The 23,126-nt window shown below is 42.2% G+C and overlaps 3 protein-coding genes across 8 annotated transcripts; 1 reads left to right on the top strand and 2 right to left on the bottom strand.

The window, feature by feature from the left end:
* Positions 1-7: 7 nt before the first annotated feature.
* On the bottom strand, positions 8-5,709 carry LOC146567373 (uncharacterized). Of its 2 annotated transcripts, none has more exons than XM_085287196.1 (3): positions 5,576-5,709; positions 5,054-5,128; positions 8-563 (listed from the first exon to the last, which is right to left on the bottom strand). In XM_085287196.1, the coding sequence occupies exons 1-3, from the start codon at positions 5,599-5,601 to the stop codon at positions 215-217; spliced, it is 450 nt and encodes a 149-aa protein (XP_085143322.1). In that variant the 5' UTR covers positions 5,602-5,709; the 3' UTR covers positions 8-214. The 2 variants fall into 2 exon arrangements, with proteins under 2 accessions (XP_085143322.1, XP_085143323.1); XM_085287197.1 differs by having other exon boundaries at positions 5,675-5,701.
* On the top strand, positions 5,406-17,733 carry lnx2a (ligand of numb-protein X 2a). Of its 5 annotated transcripts, XM_085287177.1 has the most exons (12): positions 5,406-5,546; positions 7,939-8,378; positions 9,169-9,730; positions 12,295-12,530; positions 12,614-12,751; positions 12,956-13,155; positions 13,890-14,303; positions 14,424-14,597; positions 14,764-14,941; positions 15,025-15,250; positions 15,567-15,761; positions 16,948-17,733. In XM_085287177.1, the coding sequence occupies exons 3-12, from the start codon at positions 9,327-9,329 to the stop codon at positions 17,081-17,083; spliced, it is 2,301 nt and encodes a 766-aa protein (XP_085143303.1). In that variant the 5' UTR covers positions 5,406-5,546; positions 7,939-8,378; positions 9,169-9,326; the 3' UTR covers positions 17,084-17,733. The 5 variants fall into 5 exon arrangements, with proteins under 5 accessions (XP_085143303.1, XP_085143301.1, XP_085143304.1 ...); XM_085287175.1 differs by lacking the exons at positions 5,406-5,546; positions 7,939-8,378 and adding an exon at positions 6,788-6,951; XM_085287178.1 differs by lacking the exons at positions 5,406-5,546; positions 7,939-8,378 and adding an exon at positions 6,789-6,951 and having other exon boundaries at positions 15,603-15,761.
* gtf3ab (general transcription factor IIIA, b) lies at positions 17,572-19,815 on the bottom strand. The gene is made up of 9 exons (XM_085287191.1): positions 19,600-19,815; positions 19,393-19,487; positions 19,196-19,292; positions 19,033-19,121; positions 18,882-18,955; positions 18,728-18,808; positions 18,415-18,647; positions 18,139-18,192; positions 17,572-18,045 (listed from the first exon to the last, which is right to left on the bottom strand). Exons 1-9 carry the CDS (start codon positions 19,711-19,713, stop codon positions 17,917-17,919), a joined length of 966 nt encoding a protein of 321 aa, XP_085143317.1. The 5' UTR covers positions 19,714-19,815; the 3' UTR covers positions 17,572-17,916.
* Positions 19,816-23,126: the final 3,311 nt, after the last annotated feature.

Here is a 23,126-nt window from a genome sequence, read left to right as displayed (position 1 = left end):
TGTGGGATGTGTTATTCAGACAAAAGTTTACTGGGGGGAGGGGGGGCAGCAACTGAACCCATCATGAGAGACAATTGTCCACCTTTACAATCCGGTGTAACAAGAACTTAAAGTTTCGTGTAGCTCATTCTGAGCAAAGTCAGCAGATCCTCTCAGGTTTAAGTCCACACACACACACACACACACACACACACACACACACAGTTGGGCTATTTTAACTCGTGGAGTTTGTGTGTGTGTGCGCGTCTTTGTCTCGGCTCGGTCTATCAGTGCGTCTCCGTTCTCTGTCGCCTCCGTGGCGTCTGTCTTTGTCTCTATCCAGCTTCTTATCTCTGTCTCTGCGGCCGTCCCTGTGATGATGTTTATGATCAATGTGGCCTCCATTACTCTTGTGATCTCTGGGAGGCGTCCTGCTGCGGCCTCTGTCTGGGGAATCGCTCCTCAGGCGCCCCCTTGCGGTGGAGTGTCCGGCTCCGGGCTCGCCAGTGCGGCGCTGCAGGCCGGTGGAGCGCAGCGTGTTGAGGAGGAAGCGTTTGTTGGTGCTTCGCAGAGGACATTTCAACCTGAAAGAGAAGTGAAGGACACGAGGTTAGTTAGACATGTTACACTTACCCCTGCGACCATTAGAGAGACAGATGGATGGTCGTCACTGAGGTCAGAGCTAATAACCGCCACACAGGACTCACAGGACAGATTCATCTTTAAAAGTCCTCGCAGACAGAGCTGCAGCCACCGCTGAGGATACTGAGTGTTTCTGCTCTTTCCGCCTTTGAATCCTCATGAAACTGATTAAAAGCTGGCAGTATTTTATGGACTGACTCCAGCATTAAGCCTCCCTCAAAATCAATAAACAGTTCTGTGATTTTCCACACAGATTTTATCCTCAGAAATAGACATTAGACATCTCTTTGTGGTATTTCAAATATATATATATTTTTAAAACTTAAAAACTCACACTCAGTGGCTTAAACTGGGTGATTTGGATTCATGACATCAGTGTCAGATTGTCATACAGGTTTAATTGAGATCAAAATGTTTTACAGCAAAAACTTGATGGAAAAAAATGACAATTTTGGTTTCAAGTTTGACTACTTTAAATGTAAATATCAGTGAGATAAAAAGTAGCAATAACTACACAATGCAGACAAGATCAAACATTCCAGGATTTGCCAGGACATCATGGTGTTTTTACATATTACCAAACTGGTTATATATGACCCTAGATTAGTTAGAGAACCTTATTAATGGCCTTAAAGCATGAACTCAGTGCAGAGAAAAGCCAAAAGCAAAGCAAACGTTTTTAAAACGGTATTTTTGCTAACAAGAAATTAATTGTCTCGCATGCTTGTTACACAATACCAAACATTTAACTACAGGCAAATTAATGGAAATAAACCCCCAATATAAAGCATTTTAGTAAGAGATCTAGTGACTGTGAAAGCCATGACATAAAATTTACATTTACATTCATATTTAAACCATTTAGTTCCCTGAGGATGGCTCCTGGAAGAGACGACTACCACCGGGATAGAACTTTTTCATCACAGGAGAAAGGCCATCGTTTAAAATCTTCATATTGACTTTCAATGAGGGGACAAACCATGCTAGGAGACTGCTCTCTGCCACTCAGGCGCTTATCCACCAGTCGAGAATACGACCACTTGCTCTCAAATGTGCACTGTTCATTGTAATGAGGGATGAATGCAGTGCAGCTCTACTGTAATTGTTTTACAGTAGGGCGGTTCTTGGTGACAGTCTGATTACATCCTGCACTGACATCCTCATTCATCTGAGAAGGAGTTGCTCTTTACTTTTACTGGGTGCACTAATGCACGACCATCACTTTTATCAAATGTGTGCAGTCGACCACAGCTTCCAACCCCGTTTTACTGATGCCTTTCCCATTGATCTAAATAGCAGAGAGCAGCATGGGACCATAAATCTAAACACATTCAATGAAAAATCAATCAGTGCCTTCCATCTGTCCTCCTATCAGTATCAGATATTCTTTTTTTAGTACAATAACTTTATTGTATGTAATGAATCCATGCTTCCTCCTTCAAAATGAGTTACAGGCCCTCCGAGTACGCCTTTTTATAGTCTACAGTATTTCTCCAGAATTTTTGAATACTCACAACTTAGGAGGTGAAAAACAAATTGGAGCTTTGTTAAAAGCAGCAACCAAACCGATGTAACGCCTACTGCAAGTGTCAGGATCTGAAGTTTTAAAAAGGATATATTAGAGTTTCAAAAGCAAAACTGCACTAATTTAATATCTGTGCCATAGGATAACACAAGCAGGCCTTTATACCCTGTTTTCTTTTCTTTATCTGTTTTTTGGTCCAAAAAAAAAAAAAAAAAAAAAAAAGCACTTGGGTCAATTTTAAATGTCAGATTGGAGGCAGGTCAAAACAAGATATATCATTTACCTACATTTTTACACTGGGGCCACCTTCTCCTTTGAAATCAAAATCATTTTCTAACACAGTCATGATTTAATACTACTTTCACTCTCACAGATTTTAAATTTGTGCAGTTTTGCTATTGAAGCTCGGATATATCCCATAATATTGACGCTCAAAGTTTGCTCAGGGGCTATAGAAAAACACATTACACTGCCTCTACTATGAACATCCTGTCTAAGATCATTAAGGACAGCGTAATGGGTATGTGTGTCTATTTTAACTTTCACTTCAAATTAAAATAAGTTTGTATTTGATGCATCTTATTTGTATGCACTGCTCAGGGAGATGCTCCAAATGTCATTGTGCACCTGTACAGAGACAAATACATGCATTCTCTCCTATTGTAGGATGTGACATTTTGAGCAGGTGTAAAGTTTATATGGTTGCACTTTTTAAACGGAGTATAAATGAAATTAAAGGTTCATTTTACGTAGATATATTTTGTAGAAGAAGTTATGAGGGCTTAAGACGGTAGAAGAAATAAGCCAAATTAAAAAGTGCCAAAATCTGACCCACTCATGTCCTCTTTGAGGGACTGCAACACTCAAAATTTTCATTCTGAAGGTAACATTTTGGCTTTATTAACCACACTAAATTTAAAAAAAAATAATAATATATATATATATATATATATATATATATATATATATATATATATATATATATATACACACACACACACACACACACACACACACACGTGTGTGTGTGTGTGTATTTTGTTGTTTTAGTATGGAATGGCTCTGCTCTCACTTTACTCACTCCTCCTGCTGAAACACCAGGAGTTGTGTGACTGTCACATAGATACTTTTTCCCATTATCCCATTACTTAGATCATAATCTGAATCAGCAGGACCTGCCTAGGATTTTCCTACATGTTATGGATGCCAATTACTTAACATGTAGTGTTAAGTAATTGTGGTGCACCTTCGACCTTCAGTCATTTTTATTTGTCCTCCCTGTTCACACTGGATTAAAATTTGAGGTGGGTGGATCAATCCAAAGATAGTATCGATAGTATTGATACCAACACTGGTTTAGACACATACTAGCACAATAGGAACGATGCTTTGCTTCTATCCTCTAAGTTCAGTATGTAGCCCAGGGAATTGCTTTAAATCATTTTTTAGTGAAAAATATATTTCAGGCATGCACTATAAAAAAATTACAGGAATCTTTTTTAGTGTTAACCTCCACATCAATTTTATTTATAGCTTATAACACATTTAAGCTAGAGAATCTAACCTAGCGTGCTGCAGAGACAGGCACATTTACACTGCAAGTCTCCAAAAAACCCAATGCCACAAAAAGCTAAAAGATGCATTTTTATGTGTTAACTAATTGTAGTGAAAAGTAACAATCACAGCGATTTAATGCTCATTAAATCTGTTGCAAATGAATGACGATTCATTCATTTTCCTTTACAAGTTAAAATTAACGGTATTGGTAGGGCTGCACGATTAATCGTTAGAAAATCGCGATCTCGATTCATACTTATGTGCGATCTCATTTCCAAATGACAACGATTTAAAAAAAAAAAAGAAAAAAAGAAAAAAAAGATGATGACGATTGTACCGCATTTTGATCCGGGACGTAATCTCAATGAAAACAAGCGCTCACTCTTCCTGCTCAACAAAAGACAAGGGCGAACATGATGTTCTTATGTTTCAGGTACATGGGCCAGACGTGGCCGTCAAAAAGGCTAGGTGGGTCTGGTACCAGGTAGTTTCTTGAGCAGAAGCTGTGCCATGTGATGCTAAAATTAGCAGGGAAAAAACAACGGAGAGCACGTCAGGGATGACGAGAAAGTGACAGGAGAAAATCCGTCCCGGTCAACCACCCAAACATCAATAACGGGAACCTTATACAGCGCTTCCCTATACACGTCGAACTCCCGCAGGCACAAAGAAATTACGGAGGCTCTTACATATCACCTGACCAAAGATATGGCTCCCATCAACACTGTGCAAAACGAGGGATTTAGGAAAGTGATCAACGCCGTAGACAAACGCTACACAGTGCCATCCCGCAACTATTTTTCTATTGTTGCACTACCTGCTCTATACACGCAGTGTCGAGCAACGGTGGAGACGGAATTTCAAGCAGTACAACATTTTGCGGCAACAACAAAACGTGACATTAGTTGGTTTTATGTTTATTTATTGTTTTTATGTTCAGTCTCAACTGTTACGAAGTTGATGTGCAGTTAATAAGTGCAATAAATATTTATACTGGAAATATTTATACTGGAATTTATACTGTATACTGGAATTATTATACTGGAATTATACTGGAATTTATACTGTATACAATAAATATTTATACTGGAAAAGAAAATCGTGAGAGAATCGTGATCTCAATTCTAAGCCAAAAAATCGTGCAGCCCTAGGTATTGGTATCGGCAATACTCGCCGTCTATGTACCTGGTATCAGATCGATACCAAAAATCTGCAGTATCGCACACTACTGCAGCCATTTTCATTAGTTCAAGTGCAATGCACACATTATGTGAGGCTCAACTACCAAGCTTTCTTACTAAAGCAGATAAGTAAGAGTCAGACAGATGGCATGTCAGACACTGTGCTCACCATCCTGCAGGGCCCATGGTCTCTGCTCTCACGCGGGCTCTGTCAGTCTCCCTGAGGAGCTCCTCCACTGCACGCCTAGATGGATAAATAAAGAGGAAAAAACGTCAAACACTGTTCACGTGAAGGGGAGGGAAAATGAGAAGCCGAGGACAAAGATGGCGCAAATCCTCAAGGGGGAGCCAAGGGGAGAATAATCTAATTAAGTGAGAGAAAACGGAGTGATGCGGAAGAGAAAGTGAATCATCAGGAGCAAAAGGGGAACAGTGTCCTGGTTTGACACGAGCTGCTGAATCGGCACAATCCCAGCAGAGGAGACCCGCTGATCTACTTTTATACAGGACAGGGAGCTCATGGTGTGTGCCACCACGAAGGCATGCTTTCCATACAATCACAAGCTCGTCTAACAACACAATAAATGAGCATCTTTTTTTTACCGACGGAGCGTTGTTACAGATTTAGAGGAAACCTGCGTTCACCAGTGCGCAAATACCAAGTGAGGACAAATATTAACACGCTACATACTTTTCCAGCTCATTATCTTCTGCCATCGCGATCACACGCAAACTTAATTGCGGTAAAATCGATGGATGGTCGTTAATTAACCCAACATCGCTTGTTTACCTCCTCGCGAGGTCCTCCGACCGAGGACCCCGATGATTTTTGGTGCCCTGAATAATGCCCGATCATTTTTAGCTTCACCTTCCACCCGTTTCTCTTTTTATGTTTTCTACCATCTCCCAAATAACTTTCTTGGTCAGTAACCGACTAAATCGTTATAATAAAAAAAAAAGAAATCATGATATTTCAGTATGGGCTCATTTTATCACACAGTTAACAAAATGTACCCGTTTAGGAAAACGAAAGCGATGCCGTAGTGGTTATTTTTAATTCCCCATTTTACGGTAAACTGGTATAAAGCTGCTGTGTGCATCAAAAATATTAGCTTAACTTAAGAAGTTGGCAGTGTTTTTGTCGTCATTATTTCTGACCATCAACCGACCTAAATTCTGGTGAGGTTTCTTTATTTCATTGCACTGCTTGGTGAATGTTATACGTCATGGGAAAGGTTTTTTTTGTGCTAATTAACTATTAACATCTCTCAAAACTTGTTGAGAAAGGGAGACACTGTCATCTTTAAAAGCGGCATTTATCCAAAACTGAAAGCTGTAATATTAAGTTTCACTTATTATTTAAAATAAAACTAAGTCATGTTAATAAGTTTTAATCTCACGCCCCCTTTAAGCCTTTATAACAGTAGTCTACAATGTAACCAGTAATCTTCAAAAAGAATAACTTACAGTATGAATACTTTTATTTATCTACGTTTTTATGTTTGTTCCATGTATTTATTTATTTATTTATTTATTTATGTATATGTAGTTACTTATAAATCTTGCATATATATATATATATATATATATATATATATATATATATATATATATATATTAGTTATATATATATATATATATAGTTATATGTGTTTATTCGTGTATCGATTTACCTATGTTTGTCTGCGTTACAAATGTATACAGTTATCTATTTATTTTGATGTGTTTGCTGACTTATTAGAATTTCTTTTATACATAAATATATTTAAACACATTTTGTTTTCTTATTTATTTATTTGTCTATTTGTTTTTTAATTATGTATTTACGAAAAGGCGGTCTTAAAGCCAACCCCTAGCTCTCCTCTGGATTGACAACCGTATGCCCCGCCCACTCGGTTTTGACGGACAGCAGTGGGCGGGGTCAGCGCTGCCAAAGGCACGGGGGCGTTTTCGTGCGGGTTTTGCGGAACGGTCCGTTGCGGTGGATGCGTGATTGAGGTCCCGCGGCTAATAATCACCCCCCTTTTTGGGGCCGGAGTGCACGGCGCGGAGGAGCCGCCGGAAAAGGTAACGTCACATCACATCTGCCTGCGCGAGCGGTGTCAGTGTGTGGCTGGCTTTGCTTTCTATGCTGCTGTCGCCTCATCGGTCCCAGGTTTTTCCGCTTGTGGGGAGGGTGGGATGGAGTCAGACAGATGGGGGGCAATGATTAAAAAAAAATTCTGATATATGTAAGTGTGTCGGGCTTGCGTATTTGATCATGACACTGCAGTGGGAGCGCTCCCAAGGTAGATCAGGTCTATGCCAGAAAAAAATTATTGTACATGTAAATTAAATCAGTGTCATTTTTTTGTTATCTTTGTGTGTCTGGGTGGTGTGGAGGGGGGTGGTTTAAGAAAAAAAGGCAGCCTATTGCAACAGACCTTGCAGAACAGCAGCAGCAGCAGGCCTGTTCCTGCAAGTGGCTACCAGAGCCTTTTTTTTAAGATAAGAGAGATGGGGTTTTATGAAAATGTAGGCTAAGCCGAGAGGACCTGAGATTTTAAATCTGTGGCCTAAAACATCATTTCATCTTCTTTGAAAATGTAATTCCTGCACACTGGACTGTCGTGTCCTGTAAGATTAGATTGTCATTTCGAACAATAACCAGAGAGACAAGAGTGTTATTTACTGAAATGGAAAGCAGTGCAATGACAATAACAGCCCGGCCTTGGACTCTCATACACACATGTACACACACACTGTGTGGTGGGATTAAAAGAGATATTCTACAAGCATTTGCCAGTCTTCATATTGCTTGTATAAAGGAATCCGTTGCAACAGCTCTGTTTAAAACACATTTAAGTGCTTTTCACTGCTCTGAAGTGCCGTCACAGTGAAAACACGAAGACTTTACTTATTGATAAAGACCATTCACAGGTACCTAAAAACGCCCTTGTGCTCGACGTGCGTGTTTGCTTTTGGTTGTGTAGACTTACGCTCGCATGTCTACGCGTATATGTGTGTTTATATGTGTGTTTGTTTGTGTGTGTGTGTGATGTGGTGATGTCACAGCTTTGTTATAGAAACAGAGAAGCCTTGTGTCCTCATGATTAATTCATGTCCAGCTGCGGGATAGAGACAGAAGCAGCCAGTCACACGCAGACAAGAGGAGCACGTACTTAAAGGAGGCTGAAATAAGTAACTACCGGTGGGGTGGCCAAGGAGACAGGAGGGACAGGTTGTCACAAGGAAAAAAAAAAAGACCCAGACGAGATGAAAAGAGCAGAAAAAAAAACGACTCAAGGGGACTCTCATCATCATCGTCTGCGCTGTCTGACAAGCTTTCAGGCTGTACCGAGGAGGAGCAGAGCATCCTGCTGAGAGGAGTGCATCTGTTGTGTGGCTCCTCTGCATCCTTCTCTGGCTACACTCTGAATGTCAAGCCCCACTGAGCAGAACGGGATCCAGGTCGTCATGGAGACAGGAGCAGACCCTCGCTGGAACAGAGGCAGGTAGTCACTGTATCTTGGCTGGCCCGCTGAGCGTAGAGGCACGCCCTCTGCTGTCGGCTGATAGCATCTGGCCCCTTGGAGGCTGGGCTAATAGAAGGGCCGAGGGGGTCTGAGGGGCTTTGGATGTGAAGCGCTGTGGAAATGATCAGCGCACACTGTGGTGCATTAGCTCTGGGGACACGCTCTGCTCGCTGGAGTGCTATATTTCAAGACTTTGCTTTGGGCGTGTTCTCTTTCCGTTGTAGAGGAGACTGAGTTCATCTACTGTACCCAGCCTGAACCAAAAATATCAAGCGTTTTCCTTGGCTTCGCCCCCCTTCCTTTCATCCTCTCTTCCATTCCATATTCTTATTCTTCCCTTGTACCTGTTTTCACATCCCATTGATCTCTTCTTCTTTTTCTTCTTCCACCTGTCTACACTCCCTTCCGTATCTTGTCGGCATCACTTTCCTTTTCTGTTGCTTTCCCAAGCTCACTTTCTCTGATCTGTGCCCTCTTTCTGCCTCAATCCCAGATAATTCCCTCTCTGTGGAATTGGAAGATTGGAGCAGGCGAGAGCAAAAGAGAGATTATACTGCCAGATTAGTGGACAGAAGCAGCAATACATAATCTCAGCAGTGACATAAACGTGCACACACACACACACGCGGTGTCATCCTCAGTCTCATGCAAACACGTGGGCACACGTGCACAAAGTATTTGCCACATGAATAAATGCCCAACACTTGTTGTCTTGTTTTTTTTTCTGAAACAGCTGTTTAACTCTCTTGTTTTGGCCTCTGACCCACAGGGTGATGTGCCATCAGCCACTGGGGGGCATTTGTCCTCTCCGCCACCTGTTCAGCCTCTGAAGCTTATGGGATAGGAGTGTGTGCGCCCCTTCCCAACCGCTCTGCATCCCAGCTGGACTCAGTCGTGCCAAAGCTGAATTGCGTTGAAGGAGAAGACATGGGCAGCCCAGGCTCCGAGGTGGGTCTGGCTGGGTCCGTGGAGCCAGCTCTGGAGGCTCTGTGTCCCGAGTGTGGCCAGATCCACCGCAGCTGGGAAAACCACCTTTACAACTACCGTCTGGAAGTGGACGACGATCTGGTGTGCCACATCTGCCTGCAACCGCTGGTGCAGCCTCTCGATACGCCATGCGGACACACCTTCTGCGCCCGCTGCCTGCGTAGCTTCCTCCAGGAGAGGGACTTCTGCCCTCTGGACAGGACCCGGCTGCAGCTGCAGGCATGCCGCAGGTCCAGCATCCTGGTGCACAAGCTGCTGGACAAGCTGTCTGTGTCCTGCCCTTTGACCCCTGTCTGCTCCCTCAGCATGCCTCGCTGTGACCTGGAGGCGCACCTTAAACACAGGTAATAAAGCTTTTATGCAGACAGATGAATGCATGAGATCATTATGACACCGTGCATGCAGTCAGGATTTCATGAGCTTAGCTTCTCAGCTAACAAAGCCACCAGGCGATCGGTTGAACATCCTTTAGTAATAACCACAAGCAGCATTCAGGGCCAATCCGTCCTTGTGATTGGCTTGTTTTTCAGCTGAACCAGTGGAGATATCACAAATCAGAGTCCGCATCACATAGACTTACCCACCATTCTTAACCTTAAAGGTCTCCCCCATCCCGTGCACACGCTTTGGCTTTTGGCCCGTTTGGACCAGGTGCTGTGAGACCCTGCAGGGATTATTGGGCTGTAGGTCATGTGACGGGGGATTAGTGATTCCCTTTCGACAGTCATGGGTTGGCTGACCAGGAGCCTTCGTGTTCTCATTCTGCAACCATGCTGAGCAACTTCAACACCAGAGATCTTTTCAACCACTTCTTCTGTGAGACAGCCAAGGGCAACCCCGGCCTGTGGTGAGTCGAACGCAGTGGGGTGTGAGGTCAGCGTGACTCAGAATGACAAAAAGACATTATTTACTCGCTGGTTTCCACTGTTTTTGTTATTTCAGTCTGTATCTCGGTTTGCTTTGCCTCTTACTCTCTCTGTCCTGCTTCCTCTGTTGCCATGTCTTGCACTGAAGTGCACGATTACGTGTGCATGCATTGGTGTCAGGCTGTCATTGCTGCTTCAAGGATGTAATTCATGCAGTATGTGATGATGTGTTTGTGCCTGGTTAAGGCATTAAAACCAGTGCTCTTGATCTTTAAGCAGACTCCTTTCTAGTTGAATTTTGACGTTGGTTTGTTGACTGGTTTTTCACTGTCCTCCTAACACCTCGATTAAGTTGAGGAGATTTTCCTTAACAAGATCAGGGTAACAGACTATCACTTACAGTCCTTTAAAAGCTTTTCTGAGTCAGCTGTTTTTCTATAAAAGAATCCCTTTTAAAGAAACGCTGTGTAGCAAAGTGCCAGCCGGTGAAGCCGAAAGTCAACAAGATAACGGTAAATGGTCAAATGTTGCGTAACAACACCAGTTGTCGTCTTCTAGTGAGGCTGTAAGGGCAAAATCTCTTGAGTGTATCCCCTTTAAACATTTATTCTTAAAAGTATCTGCATCCCGGTCTTACCTCAGGAAAGAATACACGCGTAAGGTTGTGTTGACAAGATAAGGAAAGATGGTCTAACAGATCACACAAGGTCACCACGAGGACTAACGCGACATTCTTTAGCAAAGCTTAAATCTCGGCCTCATGCGAACTCACCGCTCCCCTGCAGACTTCGGTTTAAGATAGCAGCCAACAGCCTGCCGTTGTGTTTGTGTGACTTTAAAAGTCAACATTGTTTTTGTTGAAGATTAGGGATCAGACATTAGATTCAAAGAGGAGGACACGGTGTTCCACGATGATTACGGTGGGCTGCTTCATTTTGTTGCCCGTGTACGTGTGAGGAATGAACTTTCACTGTCCCTGGGAAAAAAACAAAGGAACCAAATGACTACATCTATGTGAGCAGAAGTCTTTGTTTTTAGCATTTACCAGTTTTCCTGTCAAAATTATTTGTTCTTTGCAAAAACGAAAGATTAGACAAGGAAGGAAATTCATTAAAGAAAACAAAATTACTCTGTGTCACAAGGGATTAAACACCTGTCACCTCTAAGCTACCACTTACAGTAATAAAGGAAATTAAGGCTGACACCATACTGACCCTTTGAGGGAGTCGTTGTGCGTTTATTTTTAAATTGTTTCTAAGTGAAGTGTTTCTATTTTTGTAGGCGAAGAAGGGACACGTCGTCCTGTGTTTCTTTTTTAAGGAAACATTTTATAATTAACTTGTAGCTCATTATGTGATCTCAGAGCTATTCATAGAACAAATCAGCAGTTTTCTCTGTTTTCAGCTTCTCAGATGTGAGTACTTGCTAGCCTTTGCCTTTGGGAATTTGGGAAAGACGTCTTTTTTCGCTGTTTTATGGCTTTGAAGTGCTTCCTAGCATAGAATTCCCATTCTTCCCAGAGCTTTAAGATCTTCATGTTGCTTGAAAAATTAGATGATGTTATTAATTCAAGCCAGTTTGAAGGGTCAAGGCTAATTTACAACTGAAAATCACAACCACAAAAACAGACTTTTTCTTTTTTTGCTTCTCTTTCCTGGGATTTTATCCTTGTAAAGCCTGAACCAGGACAAAATCGCCAGAAAATTTAAATTTTTAGTGTTTATTCAACCTTCTAACAAATTTTTAAAATCAAAAACCTTAAATATGAATTTGCATAGTAGTTAGGGTTAAAAAAAAACCTCACTATTGCACTATTCAAAGTGTCAGCATGTTTCTGGAGCTTCACTTGTGCTTCACTGATTTAATTTTGGAATTTTAGAAAGAACCTGTTAACTAAAGTCATTGTAAACTTCAGCAGTGTAAGAAAACAAATCTCTCAAGTTTTCTTCGCTTGTGAGCGAGCACCGCATCAAATTAACTGAGCTTGGTTTTCTTTACATGTCGGATGGGGTGATACGCTGACACCTGTTGCTTGATGAAAGGTGTCCAGGGATGCAGAGTCAGCAGACAAATGGGGACGGTCCACGATGCGAGAGCGGGGATGAGCGAGCAATGGTGACCAGCCCTCCCAGGTCACCGCATACACCACAGACAGACCTGAGGGACCGCACGCCGTCACCGCCCTCTGGACCCAATAACAGCTGCGGTAATGGGCCTGTGTGGACAGATGATGCCGGCCTTGACAACCCAGCCTTTGAGGAAAGCACCGAAGAAGACAGTAAGTCGATCTATCGGCCTTGGATTGTCAGTAAAGTTAATAATATAGCTGTCATCCATCTCTTCGTGTCCTTCTGCCTGTAGGTGTAGTAGGGTTGGAGTGTGTGGTCCCCAGGGTGAAGCGGCCCCTCAGTAATCCCTGTATCCATCTCCTGCGCTCCGTTAGCTCCACCTCCTCTGGCTGGGACTGCCCTGAATCCCCGCCTCTGTCTGCTGAGGAGGGTATGACATCATCTGTTCCTTTCACTGAGGATCTTCTCAAAGGGACCTTGGATAATGAAATACCTTACTTCCTTGCGAGTTGTAGTCTTATACAAAAAATGGATAATCACATCCAGTCAGCTTTGTACTAAAGGTTGGAAAGATGTGGAAATTACTTTCTTAAGTGAAGCTTTTTTTTGATAATGTCACTGGTGTCTCCTCTAGGCTGTGTGAAGCTCCCCTCCCTTCCTGAAGGAGAGATAACTGCCATAGAGGTCCACCGTGCAAACCCATATGTAGAGCTGGGAATCAGCATTGTTGGTGGAAATGAGACGCCTCTCATCAACATCGTGATTCAGGAAGTTTACCGAGACGGGGTCATTGCAAGGGACGGGAGGCTGCTGGCCGGGGATCAGATACTCCAGGTGAGAGATCAGTTTCAGGTGTAAATTTTCAGTGTTTTCAGAGAGTGTTTGGAAGATTTGTTGAAGACAAGAGCTTAATAAACATTTTATTAGGAGTCTGTGGGAGATGTGCTGCAGATAGTGCAGCGCTGAGAATATTGTAAACAGTGGAGTAGGGCACATTGTTCTGGATATGCTGTGTGACTGCAACATTTCTAAATTATCCTGACTATCAGTTTCGACATTGTGTTTTGGGGAAAAAGATCTATGTATATATTTTTGGATAGTTTAGAGCTTCACTTAGAAATTAGCCAGTTGTTTTCTCTCAGCACCACATTTACTTTCGTCTTAGTCAACTTTCTATTTTTGGTCTACTATTAAAAGCTCCTCTAATCAATAGTCTTCTGTTAATGGTAATCAGATGAGTACTTGTAGTTGAAAGGGATCACCCTTAGTGAGCAGTTCACTAATATTCAAGATCTGTAGATGTTAGCACCCTTTGGCACACTGTTGTGGTTTCACGGTTCTATTTACAGTCCATTTCCCTGAGAAAGCTCGAGAGCAGACAGTTACCTTTCAGACAGGGGAAGCTATAAATGCTGTATTTCTTTCTCAGTTGTTTTTGGTGTTGACCAAAACAGAGCTAAAAGAAAATGAGTGTGCGACTTAAATGCGTCAGATAGCTAAGAATCTGGTCATGTTTCAAAGCTAGCTTGCTCATCTAGTTTTTATTTTCCATTCCTCTCCACTCCAAGGTGAACAATGTGGACATCAGTAACGTGCCACACAGTTTTGCTCGCTCCACCCTGGCCCGCCCCTGCACCACCCTGCAGCTGACTGTACTCCGGGAGCGTCGCTGTGCCTCCCGGGCACCTCCCTCCTCTTCCTCCTCCACCCCAGCAGTCCCCCATGCCCCCTGCTCCACTCCCGAAGTCACCCCACCCAGCCCAGCCACTCTGAGAATCACCCTGCATAAGCGAGACTCCACAGAGCAGCTTGGAATCAAGCTGGTACGGCGAACGGATGAGTCAGGGGTGTTTGTGTTAGATCTCCTGGAGGGAGGTCTGGCTGCCAAGGATGGCAGACTGCGGAGTAACGACCGCGTGCTGGCAGTCAATGAACAGGACTTGCGACACGGCACCCCAGAGCAAGCTGCTCAGATCATACAGGTGCAGTTTGTTCATTTGGGTCTACAATCCTGGATTTCCCTTTTGGTTTTACAGACAGGGGCTGAAAAATAATTTTGCTACTTCAGATTTGTCTCTAAAGCACAGATTCTGCCCTTTCAGGCCAGTGGAGAACGAGTCCACCTGCTGATTGGCCGACCCAGCAAACCAACTCCACCGCCGCCGCCAAAATCAAGCTCCACCAGAGACCTTTACTGCCTTGATCACTTCCTGCCTAACCACAGCTCTACCCCGAGTCCTGTGGCCATACACCTGTCCCGCACCAGCACCCACAGAGTGAGGACATGACTTGCCCTTTTTGTTTCACCTTTACTTCGTTATAAAATTAGATTTTATGAGATCAAAATCTAAACTGAGGTTTAAAAGTAATACAATAAAAAGAGTATACTTTTTTTTTTTTTTTGCCGTATTGAAATCAAGCCTGTGTTTCGATTGCTCCCAGGACTTGTCCCAGTGTGTGACCTGTAAGGAGAAACACATCACTGTGAAGAAGGAACCACACGAGTCTCTGGGCATGACTGTTGCAGGAGGGCGGGGCAGCAAGAGCGGGGAGCTGCCGATCTTTGTGACGAGCGTCCAACCGCACGGCTGCTTGTCGAGGGATGGGCGAATCAAAAGAGGTGAACGCTTCCTCTGGACCGATTGAGCCACAACCCAAACATCACATCAGAAAACCACTGCATCTTCTCGCTTCCTCTCTCAGGTGATGTGCTGCTGAGCATCAACGGGCAGGATTTGACCTACCTGAGCCACAGTGAGGCCGTGGGCACCTTGAAGGCCAGCGCTGCGTCGCCCTCGGTCCAGCTGCGAGTGCTCGAGGTCAGCATGGTGGAAGAGCAGGACCATGATGAGCTGCTGCCTCACACTCACGACAGTGACTTTGATGCCAACTGGTCCCCCTCGTGGGTCATGTGGCTGGGCCTGCCCAGGTGAGCACACAGAGGAAATACAATATAGTTCTGGATGTGTGATTGTGTTTTGTGATATGGTGGTGTTGTCAGCAGCTTCAAACAGGACATTATACAAGAAAGAAAAGCTTGTATCTTCATTAAATGTCATGTTTTTCTTGTTTTTATCTTAACTAATTATATATTAACTTTCTGATTTGTGGGCTTTGTGCTGATTGGTTGGTTATTTGTCACATTTTCCCATTTTTTACTATGTATTAAAAATATCAACATGAGCGTCCTGAATCTGTTCGTGGGATCATAATCAATCTATCTGTCTGTCCATCTGTCTGTCCAGCCCTCCTTCACTCTGCTCTCCACCCTCTCCTTGCAGCTACCTGCACAGTAGCCATGAGATTGTTCTGCGCAGGAGCCATCCTGGCAGCTGGGGATTTAGCATCGTCGGGGGATATGAGGAAAGCCATGGCAACCAGGCGTTCTTTATCAAGACCATCGTCCTCGGCACACCCGCATACTATGACGGCCGCCTCAAGTGAGTGATCAGTTGTGCTTTATATGATAATCTGTGGCTTACAAAAACAGGGGGGAGGGGAATAAATAAATAACTTTGTGTGATTTTTACTTCAGGCTTTAAGAAGAAATATGTGTATAATGATCATTATAATCCAGGCTGTCTGCTTGAGGCTTTTGAGGCTTCAGCAAGTACAGAGCAAAGGGTTAGTTCAAGCTCTGCTGTAATCCTGGCAGATCAGCTGAGCTCTGTGCCAGCCTAAAATGGACAGTGGCTCATCTGATACCTTTCATCCAATTGGTAAATCTCAGATAGGGCACTGTTTAAGCTGCTTTAGCCTGCCCAAAGTTGTTGCACAACTGCTGTCCACTTTGCAACCCATCACCACCCTGGCTCCTCCTTTTCACATTGTGTCTGACCTAATCAGTGTTTTCATACCTGATCTCCCTGTGAAATATAAATTACTACAGAAATAACTATTCTTTTGATTGTAGTGGTCCTGACTGAACTTATTTAACAATTGTAAAGGCTCAAAAGGCCCACATTTGTAGTGTGCGCTTATTTTTTATGCTAATATTTAGAGGCATAACTGTCTTATCTATTGTCATAATGCAGCTAGCAAGCAATAAAATAATTCAGTTCTGTAGCTCATCTGTCCATATATCAAAACGAATAACATCTATTGTAGGTTTTAAAAAGTTACAGTAGATATGTCTTCTCTCTGAGTATTTTCCTTCCTTTCTCTGTACCCTTTTTGTGTCAGTACTACAAAAAAATATTCAGAATAAAGGCTAATCTTTCCTCAGTGATTGAAGAATAAAGGTAGCGATATTTTTTTTCCTTTTGCCAAAAAGTCTTTTTGGGAGAAAAAAAGCAAACAATGAAATAATCCTAATAAGTATAATCTGTATGCCACAGAGCTTTGTTTTCTAAAACCTATTAAAAACACCTCCCCTAGCCACTCTGTTACACAAGGTTACATGTTACTAAAATACAGCTGCACAGCTTATTGTGGGAAATTCATAAGTGCCATTAAAGATGTTGGAGTTCAAATTGTACCCTGCAATTATTTTAATTGCAAATTAATACGCTGATGATCACAGTCATCTCAAAAGGCTCGTCTTCATGTATGTAGTGCTGTTTGAGCCCAAAGCTATCAGGTCCTGTTTCTAAGCCTATGATAACATGTCTCTCTTTGTCATCTCAGGTGTGGTGACATGATAGTGGCAGTCAACGGCCTGTCGACAGCAGGAATGAGCCACTCGGCCCTGGTGCCCATGCTGAAAGAGCAGCGCAGCCGGGTGGCGCTTACTGTAGTCTCCTGGCCTGGCAGCCTGGTATAGCTGGGCCAGATCATGAGCAGGCTGCGCACTCCATAGAGTCCACCCAGAATGTTCTATATTGGGAACGACCTTGGCCAAAGTGAACTGGTACGTGCTACTGTACATCGCTCCATATCGGGCTTAATCCAGGACCAAACGCATTCAGAACTACTGAAGACCCAGCAGGACCCAAGCCTGTCCTGACCAGGTGGGAACTGATCCAGATCGTGCCACGTCACGCGACAGACTGCACTCTCACACACACTGCTGTGATCATATGGTCATGTTGTCTTCACTCCCACAGGGAGAATAGTACTGCAACTGTTAACAGGCAATCTGTGCTGTAGTCACCTCACCAGGCAGTTGTAGAATCCAGGGCTATATTCAGGTGGATGCATCGATGCAGGTAGAGATTAAATATTTTTGAGGAGTAGTCTGCAATCTGCTGTGATCTAGGATAATGACACTTAATCAGTTTAATCGAGATGTTCTGCAAGACCAGTGCTGTATCCAGCTGAATGAGCCTCAGGCCTTATTAGAAACCTGCCGCACCCTTGGGGCTCAACTGCCCTTAGGCCTCATCACCATGATAAACCAGCTGCAATAGCAGCTGGAGTTTTATACATGTGTTTGAATGTGTGCTGTTTGTTTAATAAACACTTCCTGCAAAGGATTCATGACTCTACAGTGTCATTTTCTACTTTGTAAGCGAATGCTGAAAGCCATTTTGGCATATTACACCAACAGCTATAGAAGCATTGCTGCAGTAAGTGCATTGATGAGGCTTTTATTCAAACAAAAACAGAAATGTGATGTTTCATCATTAAAGAACACATCCAGATCTTAACGCAGCCTCAAGGTCTGTTATTCTCCAGAGTTGTGCTGTGTAGCTTTGCAGCAAGCTCGTTGGCCTCCGCTTGATTGGCTGCAGCTGCCGGTCCGGCCCGCTGTGCCATGGGCAGATTCTTTTTAGGATGCAGTTTCTGGAAGAGGAGTAAAGAACCAATGCTGTAACATATTCAAGGACAAAGTGGGGAAAAGCCATCACCCCAAATCCATTTTAAGGTCAATAGTACCTTAAGCTTTTTCTTTGCTGGGTCATGCGCCACTCCATGTCGCCACAGGCTTTCCTAATTAACAGCAAAGCAAGGAGAAAATAATTTAGTTTCTGGATTGGGGAAGAAAAAGAAAAAGCCCTGCCATATATAATGAAGGTTACAGGAAGTTGGTCATCACTGAAAACAATGTAGTCTGAGAAAAATCTCAGTTTGTCAACCACGTCATCACCATTGTTGGACAACACTGGCTTGAAAGTTATACATTTTATTCTATACACTGAAGTGCAGGTTCACCTTCATGGCAAAGCTCTTGTTACAGCCAGGAACAGCACAGCTGAAGGGCTTCTTCCCCTCATGGTCTCCCAGAACATGGCTCTCCAAGTTGAAGCGGCGAGTGAACTTTTTCTCACAACCTTCTTTGGGGCACGGAAACATTCTCTTTTCCCCGGAGTGGACGCGAAGCTCATGCAGGCGCAAGAACCAGAAGTTGCTGAACAGCTTGTTGCACTGTCCACACAGCACCTTGTCTGAGACCAGAGGAGTAGTTAGCGTTTTACAGCTGGCATGAGTCACATGGCATCAGTGCTTCCTAGAGTTTCATTTATACCTTTGTGTTCTTTTCTGTGCTTCAGATAATTTGACCAAGTTTTTCCCTGAAAAGGACACCCTTCAGTCTCACAAGGGTAGCCTGCCGCAGAAAGACGAAGGTTTTACTTGAGCACACGCTTTAAGAGAAATTCACTGCTCTGGTACCAACTTACCTTCATGTATTTTCTCATGATGCTTCAGTTTTTTAAGAGTGAGAAATTCTCTCGTGCATCCAGTCAAGGAACAACTTGAAAAGAAATAAGAGGTTAAATTTGAAATGGTCAAATACATGGAAAAAAACAAGTCCTTGCATCAGCCACTCACTGAAAAGGCAGACTCTCTTGGTGCTCACACTGATGAGCTTTCAGCTGGTTCCTCTTGTTAAATTCCTTTTCACAGCCCTGATGATCACACTGAAAAAGCAGCAGAATTAAACAAATATAACGAAATCACAGGACAACTTAAAAGAAAATAAGCCTAGCCATACTTGAAATCTCTTTTCCTGTTGCTGATGGACTCGGGCCATGTGGTTCTTCAGGCTGGCGTTCCTGACAAAGGCCTCGGAGCAACCATCAGCCGGACACCTGGAGAGCAAAGAAGGTAACTGTTCAGAGCAATCAAGTCCTTTTTGTTTTGTTTTTTTAACCTAATGACTTGACATTTAGGCACAAACTGCTTGCTTACTTGTGTGGCTTTTCCCCACTGTGACTGAGCTCATGTCTGGTGAGCTGGTAGCGGGTGCAGAAGCTCTTGTCACAGCTCTCACAGGAGAATGGTTTCTAAGATTTAACATAAGGCCAGGGAGCACTTAGCAGCCATTCAATCCGCCGCATTCAATTCTCACATCAGCTATTTATTGTTTCATGCTTCTAGCATTTCTGAGCCACTTACCAATCCTGTGTGTTTGCAAAGGTGAGCATCAAGCCTCCACGGTTTACTGAATGTAGCTTTACAATCAAAAAATGAGCAAACATAAGTTTTTTGACTTTGCAACCTCTCCCCCATCTTAAATGAGAGATGTCAGGTGTGGCCAAGGAGTAAACTTTTGTTTTCTGTTCGTCGGTGCAGGACACTGAGTGACCTACTTCCACCACATCTCGTGTATTTAATTTATATGATTGGAATGTACCAATTGAGGCAAAAGGGGGTGTCGTGCCTCAAAGAAATGATAAAATGTTAAGCATTCTGTACTCACCTACATTTACGGGTTACTTAATTTAGCATGTAAGATGCAAGAAAATGATTTAGACCCAATGATACTCAAACATTATAAAAGTCCAAGAGTCTTTCCTCTACAATGATTGATACAGGCTTTAAAAATGTCACCCGCAGTCCTTGCAGTAGGTTTCTCTATCAGCTGATCTGCTGTGTGGCACACAGCCCCAGAGAGAGGCGACTGCCTGTCTCCATTAATCACACACACACATTGAATTTACTCCACTAATCTTACTCTTATCAACCCTCCAATAAGGCTCTGTGATTGGTGTGATTTATGGTTGTCTGAAATATTTCTTCAGTGAGCTCCTTTGTAAGCAGCACACCTGAAACTAAATCAAATCACCTTTGAAAAGAAGACATTAGTGCAAATATATATATATATATACATATACATATATATACATATATATATATACATATATATATATATATATATATATACACATATATATATATACATATATATATACATATATATATATATATATATATACACATATATATATATACATATATATATATACATATATATATATATATATATATATACACATATATATATGTATATGTACATATACATATATGTATATATGTACATATATATATATATGTATATGTACATATACATATATGTATATATGTACATATATACATATGTATATATGTACATATGTATATACATATGTATTCAATAAAATTAGTCACACATTAATTTTAAAAATATTTTTAACATATGAATTTCTCATTTTGGTGTTTTAAGTGTTAGCATTTGTAAAAACATGTAACTTAAGTCGTGCGTGTGTGTGTATGTATGTATGTATATATATATACAGTATTGCTAAATTCAATTCAATTTCTTTATTGTCCCACAAGGGGAAATTAGTTTAGCTGCAGGAGGATAAAAATAAACAGAACAATACTATAAAATAATAATAACAATAATAATGATAGAAAGTTCAAGGACAATTATTTGCCATTAAGGAGACAATACGCAGTAGGGATAAAAGAGACCTGGAGTCTTTTAGTCCTCCTCGGAGGTACTCTAAAACGGCGGCCGGAAGGCAACAACTCAAACTCACTGTGAAGTGGATGGTTCACACAATTAATAATAGAATGAGCCTTTCTAAGCACATTTCTATTGTAAATGGCCAAAAGTTCATCTTGCCAGCGCCCTGAAATTTTGCTAGCAGTCTTTACCGGAAGTCCCAACCAAATTATACAGCAGTATCCAAATAATATAGAGACACTATATCAACAAACTGTACTTAATAAACCCAGGATGTTTGATATTTTATAAATCCAGTGTTGCAATAGAACAAAAGTGTTCTTTCACACATTTTTAAGACTTAAATAAATTGAGCCCAAATTTTAAGGCTTTAAAAAAAATCATTCACTGACAATCCAGTGACATTATCTGCTTGTCTAAACATTACAGATCGCCCTGTGGGCCCATGCCGTGCTCTCATGTGAAACCTTTGACTGATTTTTGTGAATAAGGCCTATTGAGAGCCTGTTGGGCGTTACCTCAATGCCCTCCCACGCTTCAGGCAAGCATGCTGGGGTCAGTTGACACTGTTATCAATGTCCCCCTCTTTTCTTCCGGCTCCTCCCCCGACTACCAACACCACCGCCACCTGTGCTGTCAGGGACGGAATCAATACAGCTGGCCCAATACCTACATGTATGGCCGTGCCTACACCTGTCTCTGATAACCACACAGACTCTCACCCCACCTATCACACCCACAGATACTGCATGTTTGACCTGCAGTGGGATTTTCTTGTGCTTTTGTAAGCCCTTCAGGCCTATCCCAAACACTCCGTCACACCCACACTTGCATCACATTCTCAGATATTAGTCTCACAATCTCCGAAGGTCTTTTTTTCCAACCAAGAACAGGGAGAATAAGAGGAATGATGAGGCCTCAGATGGGAATAAGATCACAATGAAAACCGCCAGTTCACCCATATGGCAAAAATACATATCCTTTGTTGGTTTTCACTGGAATTTCACATGGGCTCCTCACAGCACAGCAACTAAAGTAGCTAACTCAGTTATTTCAGAACTCTGGGCTAAAGCAGAAGGTTGAAGTAACTGTAGCTAACTTTCATATTTACATAAGATTTTTAAGCAAGTTTAATAATGTTACAGATAAGTAGAAAAAATAGTTACAAAAAATAAATAAATAAAGCTGCTGGAACATGAAATACCCCTAACATCAACGTTTCAGCGGCAATACAGTCTACTGCACGTATAGTTGAATATTCTCTTATGAATCTTTTGTACATTTACTCAATCGCAATCATGAAAATGGAAGAACTCCTTAATTTTTCCTTAGCTACCTGTTTTTGATTTATTTATTTTTTGAGAAGCAGCATAGAGCACATGCAAGGAGGATCTACCCATCGCTGAATCTGTTAGGAAATACCCTGAATCATCAGGGTGAATCCAAATAAAAGCCAACAACACACAGAAAGGTGCCCTTTAAAAAAAAAAGACTGCAGTGCTACAAATAACTAAGTGTGCCCCGTGACTCAGGAGCTTGTAGAATCACAGTTAGCAGCAACAACTTCACGGCTTTTCTTCTGTATTACTTTATCCTGTCTCTCACGTCGCCATTGTGGAATGTTGTCTTTTTTTTCAGGTCCCGCCACAGCATTTCAATCAGGTTGATGTCTGGACTTTGACTGGGTCATTGAAACATCTTGATTCTTTTCTTTTTCAGCCACTCTGTTTTAGATTTGCTGTTTTGCTTGGGATCATTGTGCTTTAAGTTTTTTTTTTTTTATTCTTTAACTATTAAACAGATGTGGGTCCAAAACAAGTTAAAATCATGACCCCTCCACCACTGTGCTCACAGCTGGTATGAAGTGTTCGTGCTGACGTGCTGTTTGACTTGGTCTTGTCTGTATAAAACACTTAAGAAGTCTTTGTGGTTTGTTTAGATGTGGCTATGCAAACTTAATCTTGTTAAGCATGTTCTTTTAGCTATTAGAGGCTCCCTCCTGGCAACCGTTCCAAACAAGCCATGCTCGTTCAGTGTTTTTCTAAATGTGCTGTCATGAACTTTAACATTTGTCCTCTTCTGGGAAGACTGGAAATCATGGCAAATGTTGAAAAACAAGTGGAACGATGGATTTCAGATTGTTTGGAAATGGCCTTATAACAGCTACCAGATTGATAGGCAGCAACAGCTGTTT

This window comes from Mchenga conophoros, linkage group LG9 (assembly GCF_057382185.1).
Source record: "Mchenga conophoros isolate Kocher_MC1m ecotype Shallow Benthic linkage group LG9, M_conophoros_male_GT1.1, whole genome shotgun sequence".
Taxonomy (NCBI): Eukaryota; Metazoa; Chordata; class Actinopteri; order Cichliformes; family Cichlidae; genus Mchenga; species Mchenga conophoros.
The sequence above is the reverse complement of the archived record's forward strand: the minus strand, read 5'-3'. Positions and strand labels throughout refer to the sequence as shown.